The sequence below is a fragment of the Hyaena hyaena genome, unplaced genomic scaffold (assembly GCF_003009895.1).
Source record: "Hyaena hyaena isolate Hyena2069 unplaced genomic scaffold, ASM300989v1 scaffold_578, whole genome shotgun sequence".
Classification (NCBI taxonomy): domain Eukaryota; kingdom Metazoa; phylum Chordata; class Mammalia; order Carnivora; family Hyaenidae; genus Hyaena; species Hyaena hyaena.
In genome coordinates this window covers 723,194-738,513 of record NW_024081212.1, presented here as the reverse complement: position 1 = coordinate 738,513, position 15,320 = coordinate 723,194, and the positions used below count along the sequence as shown (strand labels likewise).

At 37.3% G+C, this 15,320-nt stretch overlaps 1 protein-coding gene across 1 annotated transcript in view; it reads left to right on the top strand.

The window, feature by feature from the left end:
• The window catches only part of RP1 (RP1 axonemal microtubule associated), a 284,132-nt gene that overhangs the window by 89,211 nt on the left and 179,601 nt on the right, over positions 1–15,320 (top strand). The window contains 4 exon segments of the mRNA XM_039256605.1: positions 1,287–1,362; positions 2,255–2,331; positions 2,437–2,468; positions 2,636–2,765. Of these exon segments, the coding sequence (XP_039112536.1) occupies positions 1,287–1,362; positions 2,255–2,331; positions 2,437–2,468; positions 2,636–2,765 (315 nt within the window).

Below are 15,320 nucleotides of genomic sequence, written 5' to 3'. Positions count from 1 at the left end.
GAGCAGGGGAGGGCCAAAGAGAGAGGGAGATACAGAATCCGATGACAGGCTTCAGGCTCTGAGCTGGCTGTCAGCACAGAGCCCGACGCGGGGCTCGAACCCACTAACTGTGAGATCATGACCTGAACCAAAGTCTGATGCTTTAACCAACTGAGCCACCCACGTGCCCCTGTTTATCCTTTTTTTCTTATCCAGTTTTGTAAAATTTTAATTAACCCACAAATCTAGTGTATAGTGTATAGAAAACTACCCCTAAATTTCAGTGAATTAGAGTGATATTTATTTTATGTTTACATTGTCTTTTAGCTGATCTTGGCTCCACTTGACTGTCCTTATAGATAATATGTTTTTATATAAGTATTTTTAAAGTAATTACTAATTGGGGTGTCTGGGTGGCTCAGTTGGTTAAGCGTCAGACTTGGGCTCAGGTCATGATCTCACAACTCTGTGAGTTCAAGCCCCGTGTCGAGCCCTGTGTCGACAGCTCAGAGCCTGGAGCCTGCTTCAGATTCTGTGTCTCCCTCTCTCTCTGTTCCTCCCCTTGCCTTTTCTCTCTCTCAAAAATAAATACATTAAAAAAAAAGAATTTCATCCAATTGCTGTTAATTATTAACTCATAAACTCAAGGATTTTTTATTAGAAGAGTATAGAGTTTGAGCTGACTCTTTTGTATAGATGAAACTACTGTCACTGGTTAAAATATTCCATTTTATTTTTAAGTAAAATTAAATTATATCTTAACTAACTTTGGTTTACGAATTAATATAAAATCAAATATATAAAAGGATATTATCTTCATGTATACTTGTTCAGTCTGTGTGTTTTGACAGAGTATCTAAAATTTGATTTTCTGCCTTATCAAAATATATACTTTTTTCAAATTTGAACTTTAACTTTATGTGTATGTTTAGAAGTACAAAATATTGCTAGCTCATTAGGTAGATATTTTTTGAAAGATGTTAGGTCCAGGAATATAAATACAGTTTATGAAATCAAGAGAAATTGAAAGATTGTTCCATTTTCAACTTCTTGGAAAGTAATAATGAGGTAGATATTATAAAACATGAAACCTTAAAACATGTTTGCATTTGTTACATGTATAAGAAATATTTTTAAATGCTTCTTATAGCTTCTCTTATATTTTGCTCTGTTTGAAGTATTAAAGCTTATGGTACATAAAGCCTTCACATGTATTTGGAAGCTAGGACATCTTTTCAAAACTTCAAGTAATCCCTAGGCTATACATACTCACACAACACTTTTTTCCCCTTTTAATCTGTGCTTAGGAAATGGCTGGTTTCTTGATGATGTTGTAATCAAGGATCCCACAACAAACCATGAATATGCCTTCTTCTGTCACAGGTGTGTAGGTGTGCTTTTACGTTGAACAAATTCATTTCATATTAGTTCCAAGTTCATGATTTTAGAGCTGTGGATAGCTTATTCCATTATTCCTGGTCACTGATGCTTTGTTGGGTAACTTTTTTGAGGATTAACTTTAGGGGTTTCTGCTTCTATTTAGAAAGATATGCAGTATGTTTATCGTCATTCTTGATGTAAGTTTAAGTCGTTCTTGGTTAATTAAGGCAAATTTTAAAAATATTAAATCTTCCTTGATTTACCAAGAGAGATTTTAAAAAATATGACTCCTCTTATATATCAGTAAGGAGAATGAAAGTCTCTGGCAAGAAAACCAATTCCCTATGGACTAGGTCCCAAATTAAGTTCAAATACAATAAATGTACAAAATAAATATTGCATGTGGCATTTTATATAATGATTACTTTGCTGACTTACTGTCACTAGGCCTTGATTTGGGTTTATTCTTCCAATAGTGGTGATACATTTGCTCTTTTTTCCTCACTCTCCTGCCTCTTTCACATGGAATCAGTAATAGGCATTTATGAAATAACTGACTGTAGTTTGAAATGTAATTGATGACTTAAAACCAGGAATATAATAACTGGTCCAGTGGATGTAAGATCTGTGACCTTGACAAGCTAATGAACTGACCTGTGGATTAGGGAAAGCAGGTACCTCTCCCATAATCTGATGGCAGCCTCTCCTCCCTCCCTTGCACTTTCTTAGTCACTTCATGCGTTTTCTTTTCCATTTTCTGCTCTGCACTTGCCAACAAGATACCTATGACTTTTTGCAGTTTCTGGTACCCATTATTTCTGACTTGGTTCCTTAATTGCCAGTACTTACTCTAAATATAAACCACAATATTCTTGATATGCGTTTCTTTCCACAGATGGCTGGATCAAGGGGAAGATGATGGTAAAATTGCCAGAGAACTGTATGCCAGGGATAACAGTATCATCTTTGTGAGTGAGTGTCAAAGATACACATTTCTGGGAAAAATTCTTTTGTGATGATTGAGGAAAGTGTGACTCTGCTGAAATTAATGGTTTTCTCTTTCCTTTATACCCTCAGGGCAGAAGCTAGAACTTAATAGAAAAGAAACAGTAAGATTTTACTTTTGGCCTTATATCATTTGGTATAAATAGTGTCCAGGTTGCTATTTGATGTTTTAAAACAAAAACAGTATATGATGTTTAGTAAAGAGTGTTGCATAGTAATTTCTTCTCTTTGTCTTCTCATGTTGGTGTTTTTGTTTTGATTTTATGTTAAGTGGGCTGCAGAAAGATGGAAGTTTATGAAAGGAAATACTCTTCAGTTCTACAACAGGCTCACTAGAGGGTTTGTCCGTCTGCACCCAGATGGCACGGTTGATGCGCTTGGAGAGAAGAAAGACAAATACGGTAAAGCCATTTGGCAAAGCGAGTGGTGCTGTGGCAGTTTTGGGAACTAGAGGAAGGCAGTTTAATTTATGGTTTTGCTTCTTTTCACGTAGCTTTGTATCAGTATTAGTCCATTTAAGTAATTCACTACTTACACTAATACAAATAATCAATAGTGACAGGCTTTAAATCCGGGCAGATGATGTAATTTTGCAGAACAGTAACACATCATGAAATAACTTATATTTGTTAAGTGAAGAACAAAATGTAGGCAATTAACATTAATTGTTCATAAAATTTAGCTCTTGAATGGTATGGCCATTTAAGGAATTAGGTTGGTTCTACTAAATATTGACTATTCTGTTCAAAACACTATGTTAAATAATTTGAGGACCACAGAAATAACTACGACAGTGTTCTGAATTCCAGAGGGTCACAACCTAGAAAAGAGGACACATACAATTCTAATAATGTTTTTTTGTTTGTTTGTTTGTGTGTTTGTTTGGTAGCAAGTGCCATCATAAAGGTACAGAGGAAAAACTAGGCAAAGAAAAGCTAGATTTGTTGTTTAGTGATGCCATGACCATAAGAACCAATGAAGAAGGGGTAAACTGATGATAGATCTTTGACTATAAACCCAAACCTCTAACTCTATTTGAAACAAATTTAGGATTTAAACAAAATTTGCCAGCTACATATGTGAATGTAATTTTGCTGTACTTTGTTAGAATCCATGTTGTGTAATAGCCTCTAAGACGTGCTGGAGATATTTACTCAACATGGAACCTCCTCTACCTTATATCAGAGATCCACGGAATAATCCAGTTTTCTCCTTTATGAAAATATGTGGAAGTGTAAGAATACTTCCTAGTAGCTTCTCTTTCCAAAATTAATCTATTCCTTAGACATTTTCTTTACCTGTTGGTTCCCATTTGGGATGACTTACCTGCTTAGATTAGCCAAAATGGCCCTTTATTATCCAGTTCCCTGGGGCTGATGCTTTTTTTCCTTATTGAATATAGTATACTATGTTTGCAAATGTGGTCACAAAAATATCTGCTATTGTTAAATCAGAAACTGTGAAGGATCTCAGTTTTTACCCTATTTTCAGAAAACATGAGAACATGGTCAAAGACCAAGACCATTCATTTCCCACAGCAAATGCGGCAGCCAGAGCACCATCATGCTCGGTCCCCCAAGTCTGAATCTCATAAGATCTTGAGGCGAAGGCTTGACAGAGCCTGCATATGTGGGTGCATGCATTAAAGGGGAGAAATCCCCAAATTAGGAAACTCTGGTCTTATATAGGGTTGCCCATCCTTCCTTTCAGAGAAAGAGGAAGAGAGACAGAGACAGAGAGAGAGGAGATGGAGAACACCTATCTTTAGTCTGGAGTGTAAGCAAATCTTCTCCAGGGAAGGGAAGGAAAGAACTTTACCTTTTTATTCTCCTGGGAGAGAGAGAGAGAGAGAGAGAGAGAGAGAGAGAGAGAGAGAGAGAGAGAGAAAAGGAAGGGAGGGAAAGAGGGAGAAAAGAGGAGAAGAGATGAGAGGAGAGGAGAAGAGAGGTGAGGGAAGAGAAGTAGAGGGGGAGAGATCTCTAAGCTTTACTATGATGGATTGTTTCCTTATTACAAACATTTTGTAAGTGTCTTTATTCAGAGGGCTGGCCTCTGCAGGAGAATGACAAATGCAGGGAGGATTGTCTTCTAACACTCACCATACAGCCTAGTCTCTAAAGGGACCTTGCCACTTCCACAATCAAGAAGTGGAATTCATTTCCTTACTTACCCCTTGCTGGGTCAACCCTTTCTACAAATTTTGACTAATAGAATGAGATGGCGCAACTTCCAAAATCTGTATCTTCTACCTCTATCTTTTGGATTAATTCTTCTTGGAAGCCAGTTCTCATGCTACAAGAAAGCCCAGACAGCCATACAGAAAGAACTGATGCTCTGAGAGCCCCAACTGAGTTCTTGCCCTATAGCCAAACATGTGAGTGCCTGTGTAGACCAAACTAACTGGGAGATATGAAAAAGAGGAACTTCTTATCCCTAAGCATTTTTAGCATCTTAATATGCTAGTCCTTTAATATATAAAGTAGAATGAGCAGTCCTTAAAAAGGGAGGTACAGGATAGGATTAGTAATTTTCCTTGGCATAACTGACATTTTTGCAACAAGAGGTCTTTTATGTGTGATAATTACTTGCAGCATTATTTCCTGATGTTAATGCTCAGTATCCCTTAAATTCACACTCATGAATCAGTTTTCACATGCCTGGGAAGTGTTGTGATGAGCAGTGCTGACCCCTGGACACCTTTTTGGGAAAATATTTTGAGAAATTGTCTCTAAGATAAGTTTGCTTGTAGTTTTCACTCTACAAAACAATGTTGTTTTTATCACCATGAACAATAACTTCTATTTAGTTATCAAGCTGATTGGAAATAGCTATTTCCATACCCAGTGAGTTAGAATGCCCATTTCTCTGAGGGCTACTAAACCATTTATTGGCAATACTGGACCGAAAAGGATGACACAGCATGGGAAGATCTTTGAAATAGGTATTAAAGACAATACTGTACCAACACTGATAATGACAATCATAAACAAGATTTCTTGTTTTTAGTGTGGGATCTTAGAGCCAAAAAGAAGGGCCAGACAACTAAAGCAATTCAGTTTTTAATTCCAAACCTTTGAGAGTTACTTTGTGTCATGGCCACTTTCACAAACTTCCCATCCCCCCAAATTTCAAAAGACTTACTATAAAATACAGCTTTCCATAGTTTTTTCATTTGATAGTTTTTTAAGAAAAAAATTATAACCTAAATTCACATTTGACTTATAGTCTAACAGGATTAAGCATGAACCTTAAAAATGTAATCGATATCGTACCACTGGAAGTTTCTAATTGTCATCATAGTCTTCTGCATTGTCTCTAAGGATCTAAGTCAGTAGTTGTTTGAGAGTCTCCCCTTATCCCTGGTTTTGCTTTTCACAGTTTAGTTACCTGCAGTCAACTGTGATGTGGAAGCAGACGATCCATCTTCTGACATGTCAGAAGGTCAGGAGTAGCATAACACTGCGTCAGCACGCCTACGCCATTTACACTTCATTTCATCACGTAGGCACCCCACCATCTGACATCAGCACCTGAAGAAGGGCGAGTACAGTACAATAAGATATTTTGAGAGACAGAAAGAGAGACCACATTCACATAACTTTTATTATAGTATATTATATTTGTTCTACTTTGTTATTAGTTATTACTGTTAATCTCTTACTGTGCCTGATTCATAAATTAAACTTTACTATAGGCATGAATGCAGAGGAGAACACATGGAATACATAGGGTTTGGTGCCACCTGCAGGTTGAGGCACTGGGGGTCTTGTAGTGCATCCTTTGTGGATGAGGAGGAGCTACTGTGCCAGGTTCTGAGGATGGATTTTTGCTTTTTGCTTTTGGAGTGGTTTTTTGGTGCCAAGTTAGACGAGTGCAGATGGAAGAGGTGACTGCATTCTTCAGTGTAGGTTTTAAAATCTGTCCACAGATTACTTGACACTGCTCTCTTCAAGATGTGGGGGCTATTCCTCTGTCCTTGAATATGGGATGGACTAAGGGACTTTCTTCTAACAAGTAGAATATGGTAGGGGTGCCTGGGTGGCGCAGTCAGTACAGTGTCCAACTTTTGATTTCAACTCAAGTCATGATCTCGTGGTTCATAGGATCAAGCCCTGTGTTGGGCTCTGTGCTGACAGCATTGAGCCTTCTTGGGATTCTCTCTCTCCCTCTCTCTGCCTCTCCCCTGCTTTCTCTCTCTTTCAAAATAAATAAACTAAAAAAAAAAAAAAAAGAATATGGTAGAAGTGACTGTGTGTGACTTTTAAAGGAAGGTCATAAAAGGCATTATAAATTTTTCCTGGTATTCTTTTTGGATCACTCACTCTGGAGGAAGCCGACTGCCATGTCTTAAGGACATCCAAGCAACCCTGTGGAGAGGCAAACTTGGAAAGGAACAGAAGCTTCTTACCAACAGCCACGTTGAGTGATTCATCTCATGAGAGTATCTTCCAGCCCCAGGCAAGCCTTCAAATGACAACAGCCCCAATCAACAACTTGAGTATAATCTCATGAGAGACCCTGACCCAGAGTTACCCTCCTGTAAGAAAGATATGTCAGTATTTTCTCACTCTGGACACTAGATGGATTCCACCTCCCTTCACCCTAAGTTACAGTAGCATCTCTCCTCTCTCTAATCTGAATCCTCATCATCTTTCTTGCATTGCTAATTCAGTTCTATGTTTTGAACTGGTGCGTTAGGAAGTCCTGCATATTCAGTTTTTTTCTACACTGAAAACTATAAAACATTTTTGAGAGAAATTAAGGAAGACCTAAATAAGTAGAACAACATCCTGTGTTCATGGATTGGAAGACTTAGTATTGTGAAGATGACAAGACTTCCCAAAGTGATATACAGATTCGATTAATCTCTGTCAAAATGCCTTTTCTACAGAAATGGGAAAACAAATCCAAACTTTATATGGTATTTAAGAAACCCTGAGTAGCTAAAACAATACTGAAAAAGAACAAAATTGGAAGACTCAGATTTCCTGATCTGACAAATTACTATAAAGCTACAGTAATCAAAATGGTATGGTACTGGCATAAATATTGACATATAAAACAATGGAATAGTGTTTTGTATATTTTATGGGATGGTCAGGTGCAAAAGGAGTCACAGGAGAGGCTCAGAAAGACAAGTTTCATTATACGCACAGATCCTAAAGACAGGATCTGGTGTAGTCTGGGTCTTTTACTATCTCTAAGAATTTAAGCCAGAGTGAGGCATTCTCTCCCAGCCAGAAAATAAGTTTAAGATGTCAAGTCATCATAATATACAGAAAACTTAAATTATATACAATGCAAGTAGAATTGGGAGTCTAGAAATAAACCTGTTACATACATGTATGGTCAATTGATTTTTGACCAGAGTGCCAAGACCTTCAATTGGGGAAATAATAGTCTGTTCAACAAATAGTGGTGGGACATCAGGATATCCAAATACAGAAGAATGGAGTTGGACCTTTACCGCATACCGTATACAAAATTTAACTCAAATGGACCAAAGATATAAGATCTAAGACTATAAAACTTAGTTTTTAGTTTCCTTTGAAGGAAACATATGCATAAATCTGCATATCCTTAGAATAGTCAATTGTTTCTTAGATAATGACATCAGAAGCACAAGCAACAAAGAAGAAATAGGCATGTTGGAATCATCAAATTAAAAACTTTTATGCATCAAAGGATACTACAAGAGATGGAAAGGTAACTTCCAAAATGGGGGAAGATATTTGCAAATCATATATCAGATCAGACTCTATATCCAGAATATATAAAATTTCTTAAAACTCAACAACATGATAAAAAAAAATCTAATTTAACAATGAGCAAGGAAAATAAATAGACATTTATTCAGAGAAGATATACAAATGGCCAAAGATACATAAAAAGAAGTTCAGTGTCATTAGTATTAGAAGAGTGCAAATCTAAACTACAGTGAGATAGTACTTTACTATCACTAGGAAGGCTATGATAAAAATAACAGAAAATAAAGACCTAAATGAGAGTTGAAACCATAAAATTGCTAGAAGAAAATATAAGCAGTAATTTCTTTGAAATCATCCATAAACATATTTTCTAGATATGTCTCCTTTGGCAAGCGAAACAAAAGCAAAATTAAACTAATAGGACTACACCAGAATAAAAAGCTTTTGCTCAGAGAAAAACCATCAACAAAACAAAAAGGCAGCCTACTAAATGGGAGAAGATATTTGCAAATGATGTATCTGATAAGGGATTAATATCCAAAATATATAAAGAATTTATACAACTTCAAAACCAAAAATCCAAATAATTTGATTAAAAATGGGCAAAGGACCTGAATAGATGTTTTTCCACAGATGATATACAGATGGCCAACATGTGTATGAAAAGATACTGAACCTCACTAATCATAAGGGAAATGCAAATTAAAACCAAGATAAGGTGTCACTTTATACCTGTTAGGATGGCAAAAATAAAAAACACAAGAAATAACTGTTGGTGAGGATGTGGAGAAAAAGTAACCCTTGTGCACTGTTGGTGGGAATGCAAATTGTGACAACCACTGTGGAAAACAGTATAAAGATTTCTTTAAAAATTAAAAATAGAATTACCATTATAATCAAGTAATTTTACTACTGGGTGTTTACTCAGAGAAAATGAAAACACTAACTTGAAATGTATATTCACCCCTATATTTATTGAAGCATTATTATGACAAATGCATAAAGAAGAGGTAATACACACACACACACACACACACACACACACACACACAGAATATATTTTAGCCATAAAAAAGAAATGATTATCTTGTCATTTGCAACCACATGGCTGGACCTAGAGGGCATAAATGAAATAAGTCAGTCAAAGAAAGACAAATATCATATGATTTAACTCATGTGGAAATTAAGAAACTAAACAAACAAAAAGACAAAAAAAATATAGACTCTTAAATATAGAGAACAAACTGGTAGTTGCCAGAGGAATGGTGGATGGAGAGATGGTGTCATAGACTAAGGGGATGGAGTGCACTTACCTTGAACACAGAAATGTATCAGATTGTTGAATATTGTACACCTGAAACTAATATAACACTGTATGTTAATTACACTTGAATTAAAAAAATACTGTAATTGTTATTATAAAATTGTCATCTGGAAATTCCAAACAACAGAAAATGAGTGCTTGTGAGGATATGGAGAAATCAGAACCTTCATACATTGCCAGTGGGAATGCAAAATGGTTCAACTGCTTTGGAAAACAGTTTGGCAATTAGTGAGTTAAACAGAGGATTACCATGTGACCTAGCATTTCCACTCTCAGAGAACTGAAAATAAAAATGTGAACATTTATGTTTACAGCACTATCACAATAGCCGAAAGATGGAAACAACCCAAATATCCATCACCCGATGAGTAGATAAACAAATGTGATATCCATACAATAGAACATTATTCAGCTGTTCAAGGAATGAAGTACTGATTTATGCTACAACACGAATGGACTGTGAAAACATGCTGTGTGAAAAGCCAGACATAAAAGATCAAATATTGTATGGTTTCATTTACATGAAATATCTAGAATAGGCAAATTTATAGAGACAAAAAGTAGATCAATGGCTGCCGGAAGGGAGGGGAAGAGAGATTGACAGCTTAATGGCTACAGGTTTCTTTTGGGAAGATGAGTTGCACAACTTTTGAATGCACCACATGCCACTGAATTGCAGACTTCAAAATGGTTAAAATGGTGCATTTTATGTTATGTTATCTTACTGTGGCTTAAAAAATAACATCATGAGCCCCTGTGCACTGCACAAGAGTAGGGGTAAAATTTACATTGGTAATTGTTATGGATTTTTACACTTATTAACAGTTCCTGACCGCCCCCCCCCCTAAAAAAAAGACAATAACGTGTTTTGGTAAAGGGACAACTCTTTCCAGTTCTCACAAAGCCATTATTTCTCTTGCCAGTCTGGTTGAATGGAGCTCATTACAAACAAACAGGTATAACAGGAGGATGAAAAGTGGCAAACTGAGCCAGGAATGCGCAGTTCATGTCATGGCTTGAACTAGTTGTATGTAAAGGGCATTAGGACGGTGGTAGGTTTTAGGGAGTGGTGCTCTGGCACCTGGTCCTGGCACTTTGTCTTTTTGCTCTTCCTACTGGAGTGGGAGATCCATTGTTCTCCAGGAAGTTTTGGAGGTGTGTACCTGAGGACAGCATGTGTCAGGGGACAGTTTCTCCCCGTATCTCTCACATTTCTATGTGACCTGAGTCTCCTGTGCAAAGCTATCCGCAGCCACTTTTAAGAATATCTGTATAAATTGATATTGCAAGATAGAGAACATCTGCCTTCCTGAAGACCTTCGGGGATAGTAAGGTCTTCCTCCTTTCCTCAGAGAATGTTTGTTTTCTAGTCAAGATAATACCTCTCTGTAGTCGGAGATTGGGCAGGTTTGCTAGCAGCCCCTGATGAGATTCGGGCTTTCCCCAACTCCAAGTTCCTCAGGTGAGATCTGCGTCACAGTGTGTGCAGTAGCAGCTACCTGGCCCCACTCTGCGTTGCCCTGCTGGGCCTCGGGGGTCGGGGGAATCGGTATGTACCTGCGCTTTCTGCCACCTGCTGTGCTGGATCTAATAAGCTATTTATATCCAGTCAGGCTTGCCATGTCCTCACTGGTGAGGTCATGGAGATGTGGCCAGCTGACTCCCAGCTGCCGGCTGCGGAGGGACCACTTGTCTGTGTGGTACACTGGTGTCTTCCTCCGGGCTAGCTGTTTGTGGGATGGCAAGAGAGTGGACTAGAAGCACTGTGGGAAGGTCAGAGATTGACTTGAGTCCCTCGTTTCTCTTGAATCTGAGGAACGGATTCCTTGGTTTCCAGGGATGTTAGACTAAGCACAGATAGACCACACAAGCAGGTGCCATCCAGTCACCCCAAATGGCTGCCCAGTGCAAAACGGCCTTGCATCAATAGGGTTGTCTGGTAGTAAAAGAATGCTAATCTAGTGTGACAGACACCAGAGCCATTATTTTGATTCCTGCATTGTTAGATGGAGAAATGGCAATGACCAAGAAGGAGGGCCTGCAGTTCTGCATTCATGGTCATTCATATGAGCAATAAATCACATACGAACTTCACCTGGTGAATGGAGGTGACGAGGGAAACCAGGAGAAATGAGATAATGCTCCTTTCCCTTCCGAGTAGCTTCTAGCAGCCACACCTGAGCTGCGAGTGAGAGTGAGAGGTACTTTCAGATTTCAGACAAAAACTTAAGAGTTTGTTTGTTTATTTTTAATGTTTGTTTATTTTTGACAGAGAGACACAGAGCATGAGTGAGAGAGACACACACAGAATCCAAAGTAGGCTCCAGGCTCGGAGCTGTCAGCAGGGAGTCCCACGCGGGGCTCAACCCCACAAACTGTGAGATCACGACCTAAGCCTGAGTTGGATGCTTAACCAACTGAGCCACCCAGGCCCCGTGACTTGAGATTTTAATACTCAAACTACAGGGGTCCGTTGTGATCTCAGGGTTCCTGAGTTTGAGCCCTGTGTGGGGCTGCCTGCTGTTACCATGCAGCCTGCTTTGGAACCTCTCTGCCCCTCCCCGACTTGCAAACTCTCTCCAAAAATATTCAAATTACAGTACAAAACATTTGTCAGAGTTGATATATATGGTTTTTCTTTCTTTTTTTTTTTTTTTTTAAATTTTTTTTTTAATGTTTTATTTATTTCTAGGAGAGAGAGAGAGACAGCGTGAGCAGGGGAGGGTCAGAGAGAGAGGGAGTCACAGACTGAAACAGGCTCCAGGCTCCGAGCTGGCAGTCAGCACAGAGCCCGACGCGGGGCCCGAACCCACGAACCGTGAGATCACGACCTAAGCGAAAGTCGGACGCTTAACCGACTAAGCCACCCAGGCGCCCCTGGTTTTTCTTTCGAATTAACTTTAAATTATCTCATCATTCCAAAAGAAATCCTGAAGGAAAATTTGTTAAAATTACATTAAATCTATATATTAACTTGTTAGGAACTGATGTTTTCAGTATTCAGACTTTTCCTTTTCCTTTAGGAATTTGTCCTATATGTCTTCATTCAGAACTTCATATATATTTTGAAAATATTTTATCTCTTCACATAGATACTGCATTGCCTTTTTAGTGTTATGAAGGTTTTGGTAGCTATTGTAAATAAGCCCCTTTCTATTATAAATAACATATACATAAAAATATAGAAATCTACAGTTTTTATGTTTTATTTTTCAGTATTTAATAGGTGCCTATTATTTATCAGGTATTTCTTTTGACTCTTACTACTTCACTCTAAATAGTTTTTTTTTTTTCAGGTATTACAAATGCAATAAATTTATCTACTTCCCAATAGTTAGAGCTACTGTTTTGATTTCAAGCACATTTCAACGGGCAAGAACATCCTTAAGAAGCTAAAATAATGTTAATATTGGCATTCTCATTTTGTAACTACTATTAATGGAATGTCTATATTGTTTATTAGGAATTGGGTATTTGAAGAGGAGTTGATAAATAATACCACTTTTCCCCTCCTGTGTACACAATCAAGTACAAAACAATATACAGAACACAGACAACTGTAAATCAAGATGTCAGCATTATTGCATGGAGTCACATGAGAATATTAGCTCTATATCTGAGGTCAAAGAACTTGCTAACTCTCCCCAAATGAAACAAGATTACCTCCCCAAGCATAGACATAGTGTTGGGCAACCACTGACTCCGTTATGGGGGCTGCCCCTTACAAGTGATGAAGAGCACAGCAGAAAGAACCTTCTCTGAGGGTGGCTTCTTTGGGAACAGAAAGGCCCGAGGCTGTAATAACTAGCTTCTCTGAAAGCACCAATCAAAGGCACTCTATTCCATGCGATGGAGAGTAGGGGAGTATGCGAGTCAACATGGGGAAAGTAGTTTCCCCTTATGTATGATTGGTTATTGATTTTTAAATACTTGTCCTTTAGGGTGATAGGAAAAGTAACATATTTCTAATTGTACTAAGAACCCTATTAAAAATGATTTAAAAATGAATTATTACATTTCTGTAATAATACATACATTCATGAATCTTCATGATACAGTTTTTCATATTAGACTTAGAGTTAATATATGTTACTTGAATAAATATATTTTCTTAAAACTAAATATTTCTCTTCTTATATTAAGCTTTGCTTACTTATGGTGGATAACTCTAATTTAAATGAGATTTCCATTTTTTTTCTTTTTTAGAAATTATAAATTCTGATCACAGGAAAGATTTATCAAATGTAAACACATACAAACACGGACATACACACACATATCCACTTATTTAACTACTTGTGCTGGTCTAGATGCTGGAAACATTACAGGAATCAAACAAACAAAACTTGTGCCTACTTCAAGTTTACCTTCCAATGAGATTGGTGTATCTGCTTTGGGAGAAGTAAGGAGTCTTTTCAACTTTTGTTTTTACTAATTCTTTTTACTTTTCAGACTTATTGAGACATAATTTATGTAAAACAATGTGTAAGTTTAGGTATACAACATGATGATTTGATAAATGTACATATTGCAGAATGATTACCACAATAAGGTTAGTTAACCCATCTGTGGTAATGGCATATAATTACAGGTTTTTGTTGTTGTTGTGAGAACATTTAAACTCTAATCTCTTAACAACTTCCAAGTATATGATACAGTATTGTTACACATTGCTACATATGACGCCCTCAGAACTCACTCATATTATCACTGGAAGTCTGTACACTTTGACTAGCATCACCTCATTTCCCCCACCTCTCTGCCCTAGCAACCTCCAGTCAACTCTCTGTTTCTATGAATTCAGGGCTTTTTTTTTTTTTTTTTTTTTTTTTTGTAGTTTCAAGTCTCTAAATTCCAGTTAATATATAGTGTAATAGTGGTTTCAGATATACAGTTTAGTGATTCATCACTTTTCATACAATACCCAGTGATCATCACAAGTGCCTTCCTTCATACCTATCACCCATTTAACCCATGCCCCACCCACCTCCCCTCCAGTAACCCTCAGTTTGTTTTCTATAGTTAAGAGTAAGCTTTTAACAAAAAATTTGATTCTCCATATAAGTGAAATCATATGGTATTTGATGGTCTCTGTCCGACTTCCTTCACTTAGCATAATGCCCTCAAGGTCCATCCATATTGTTACAAATGTTAGGATTTCATTCTTTTTTTGTGGCTGAAAAATATTCATATATATATATGTACATATATATCATATTTCCTTATCCATTCATTTGTTGAATGACACGTAGATTTTTTCCATTTCCTGACTGCTGTGAATAAACATAGTAGTACAGATACTGCTTTGAGATAATGATTTCATAATTCTTGGATATATACTCAAAAGTATATTGCTGGAAAATGAACTATTGGTACTTCATCAAAATAAAAAGCTTCTGCACAGGAAAGGAAACAAACAACAAAACTAAAAGGCAATCAACAGAATGGGAGAAGATATTTGCAAATTACAAATCAGATAGTGGGTTAGTATCCAAAATCTATAAAGAACTTACCAACACAACACCCGAGAAACAAATAATCCAGTGAAGAAATGGGCAAAAGATGTGAAAAGACATCCAGATGGCAAACAGACACATGAAGAGATACTCAACCATTGCTCATCACCAGGGAAATACAAATCCAAACCACATTGAGATACCACCTCACAGTGGTCGGAGTGGCTAAAATTAACAATTCAGGAAAGGAACATATGTTGACAAGGATGTGGAGAAAGGGGAACCCTCTTGCACTGTTGGTGGGAATGCAAACTGGTGCATCCACTCTGGAAAACAGTGCGGAGGTTCCTCAAAAATTAAAAATAGAACTACCCTACAGCCCAGCAATAGCACTGCTAGGAATTTATCAAAAGGATACAAGAGCACTGATTCATAGGGGCACGTATATCCCAATGTTTATAGCAGTTC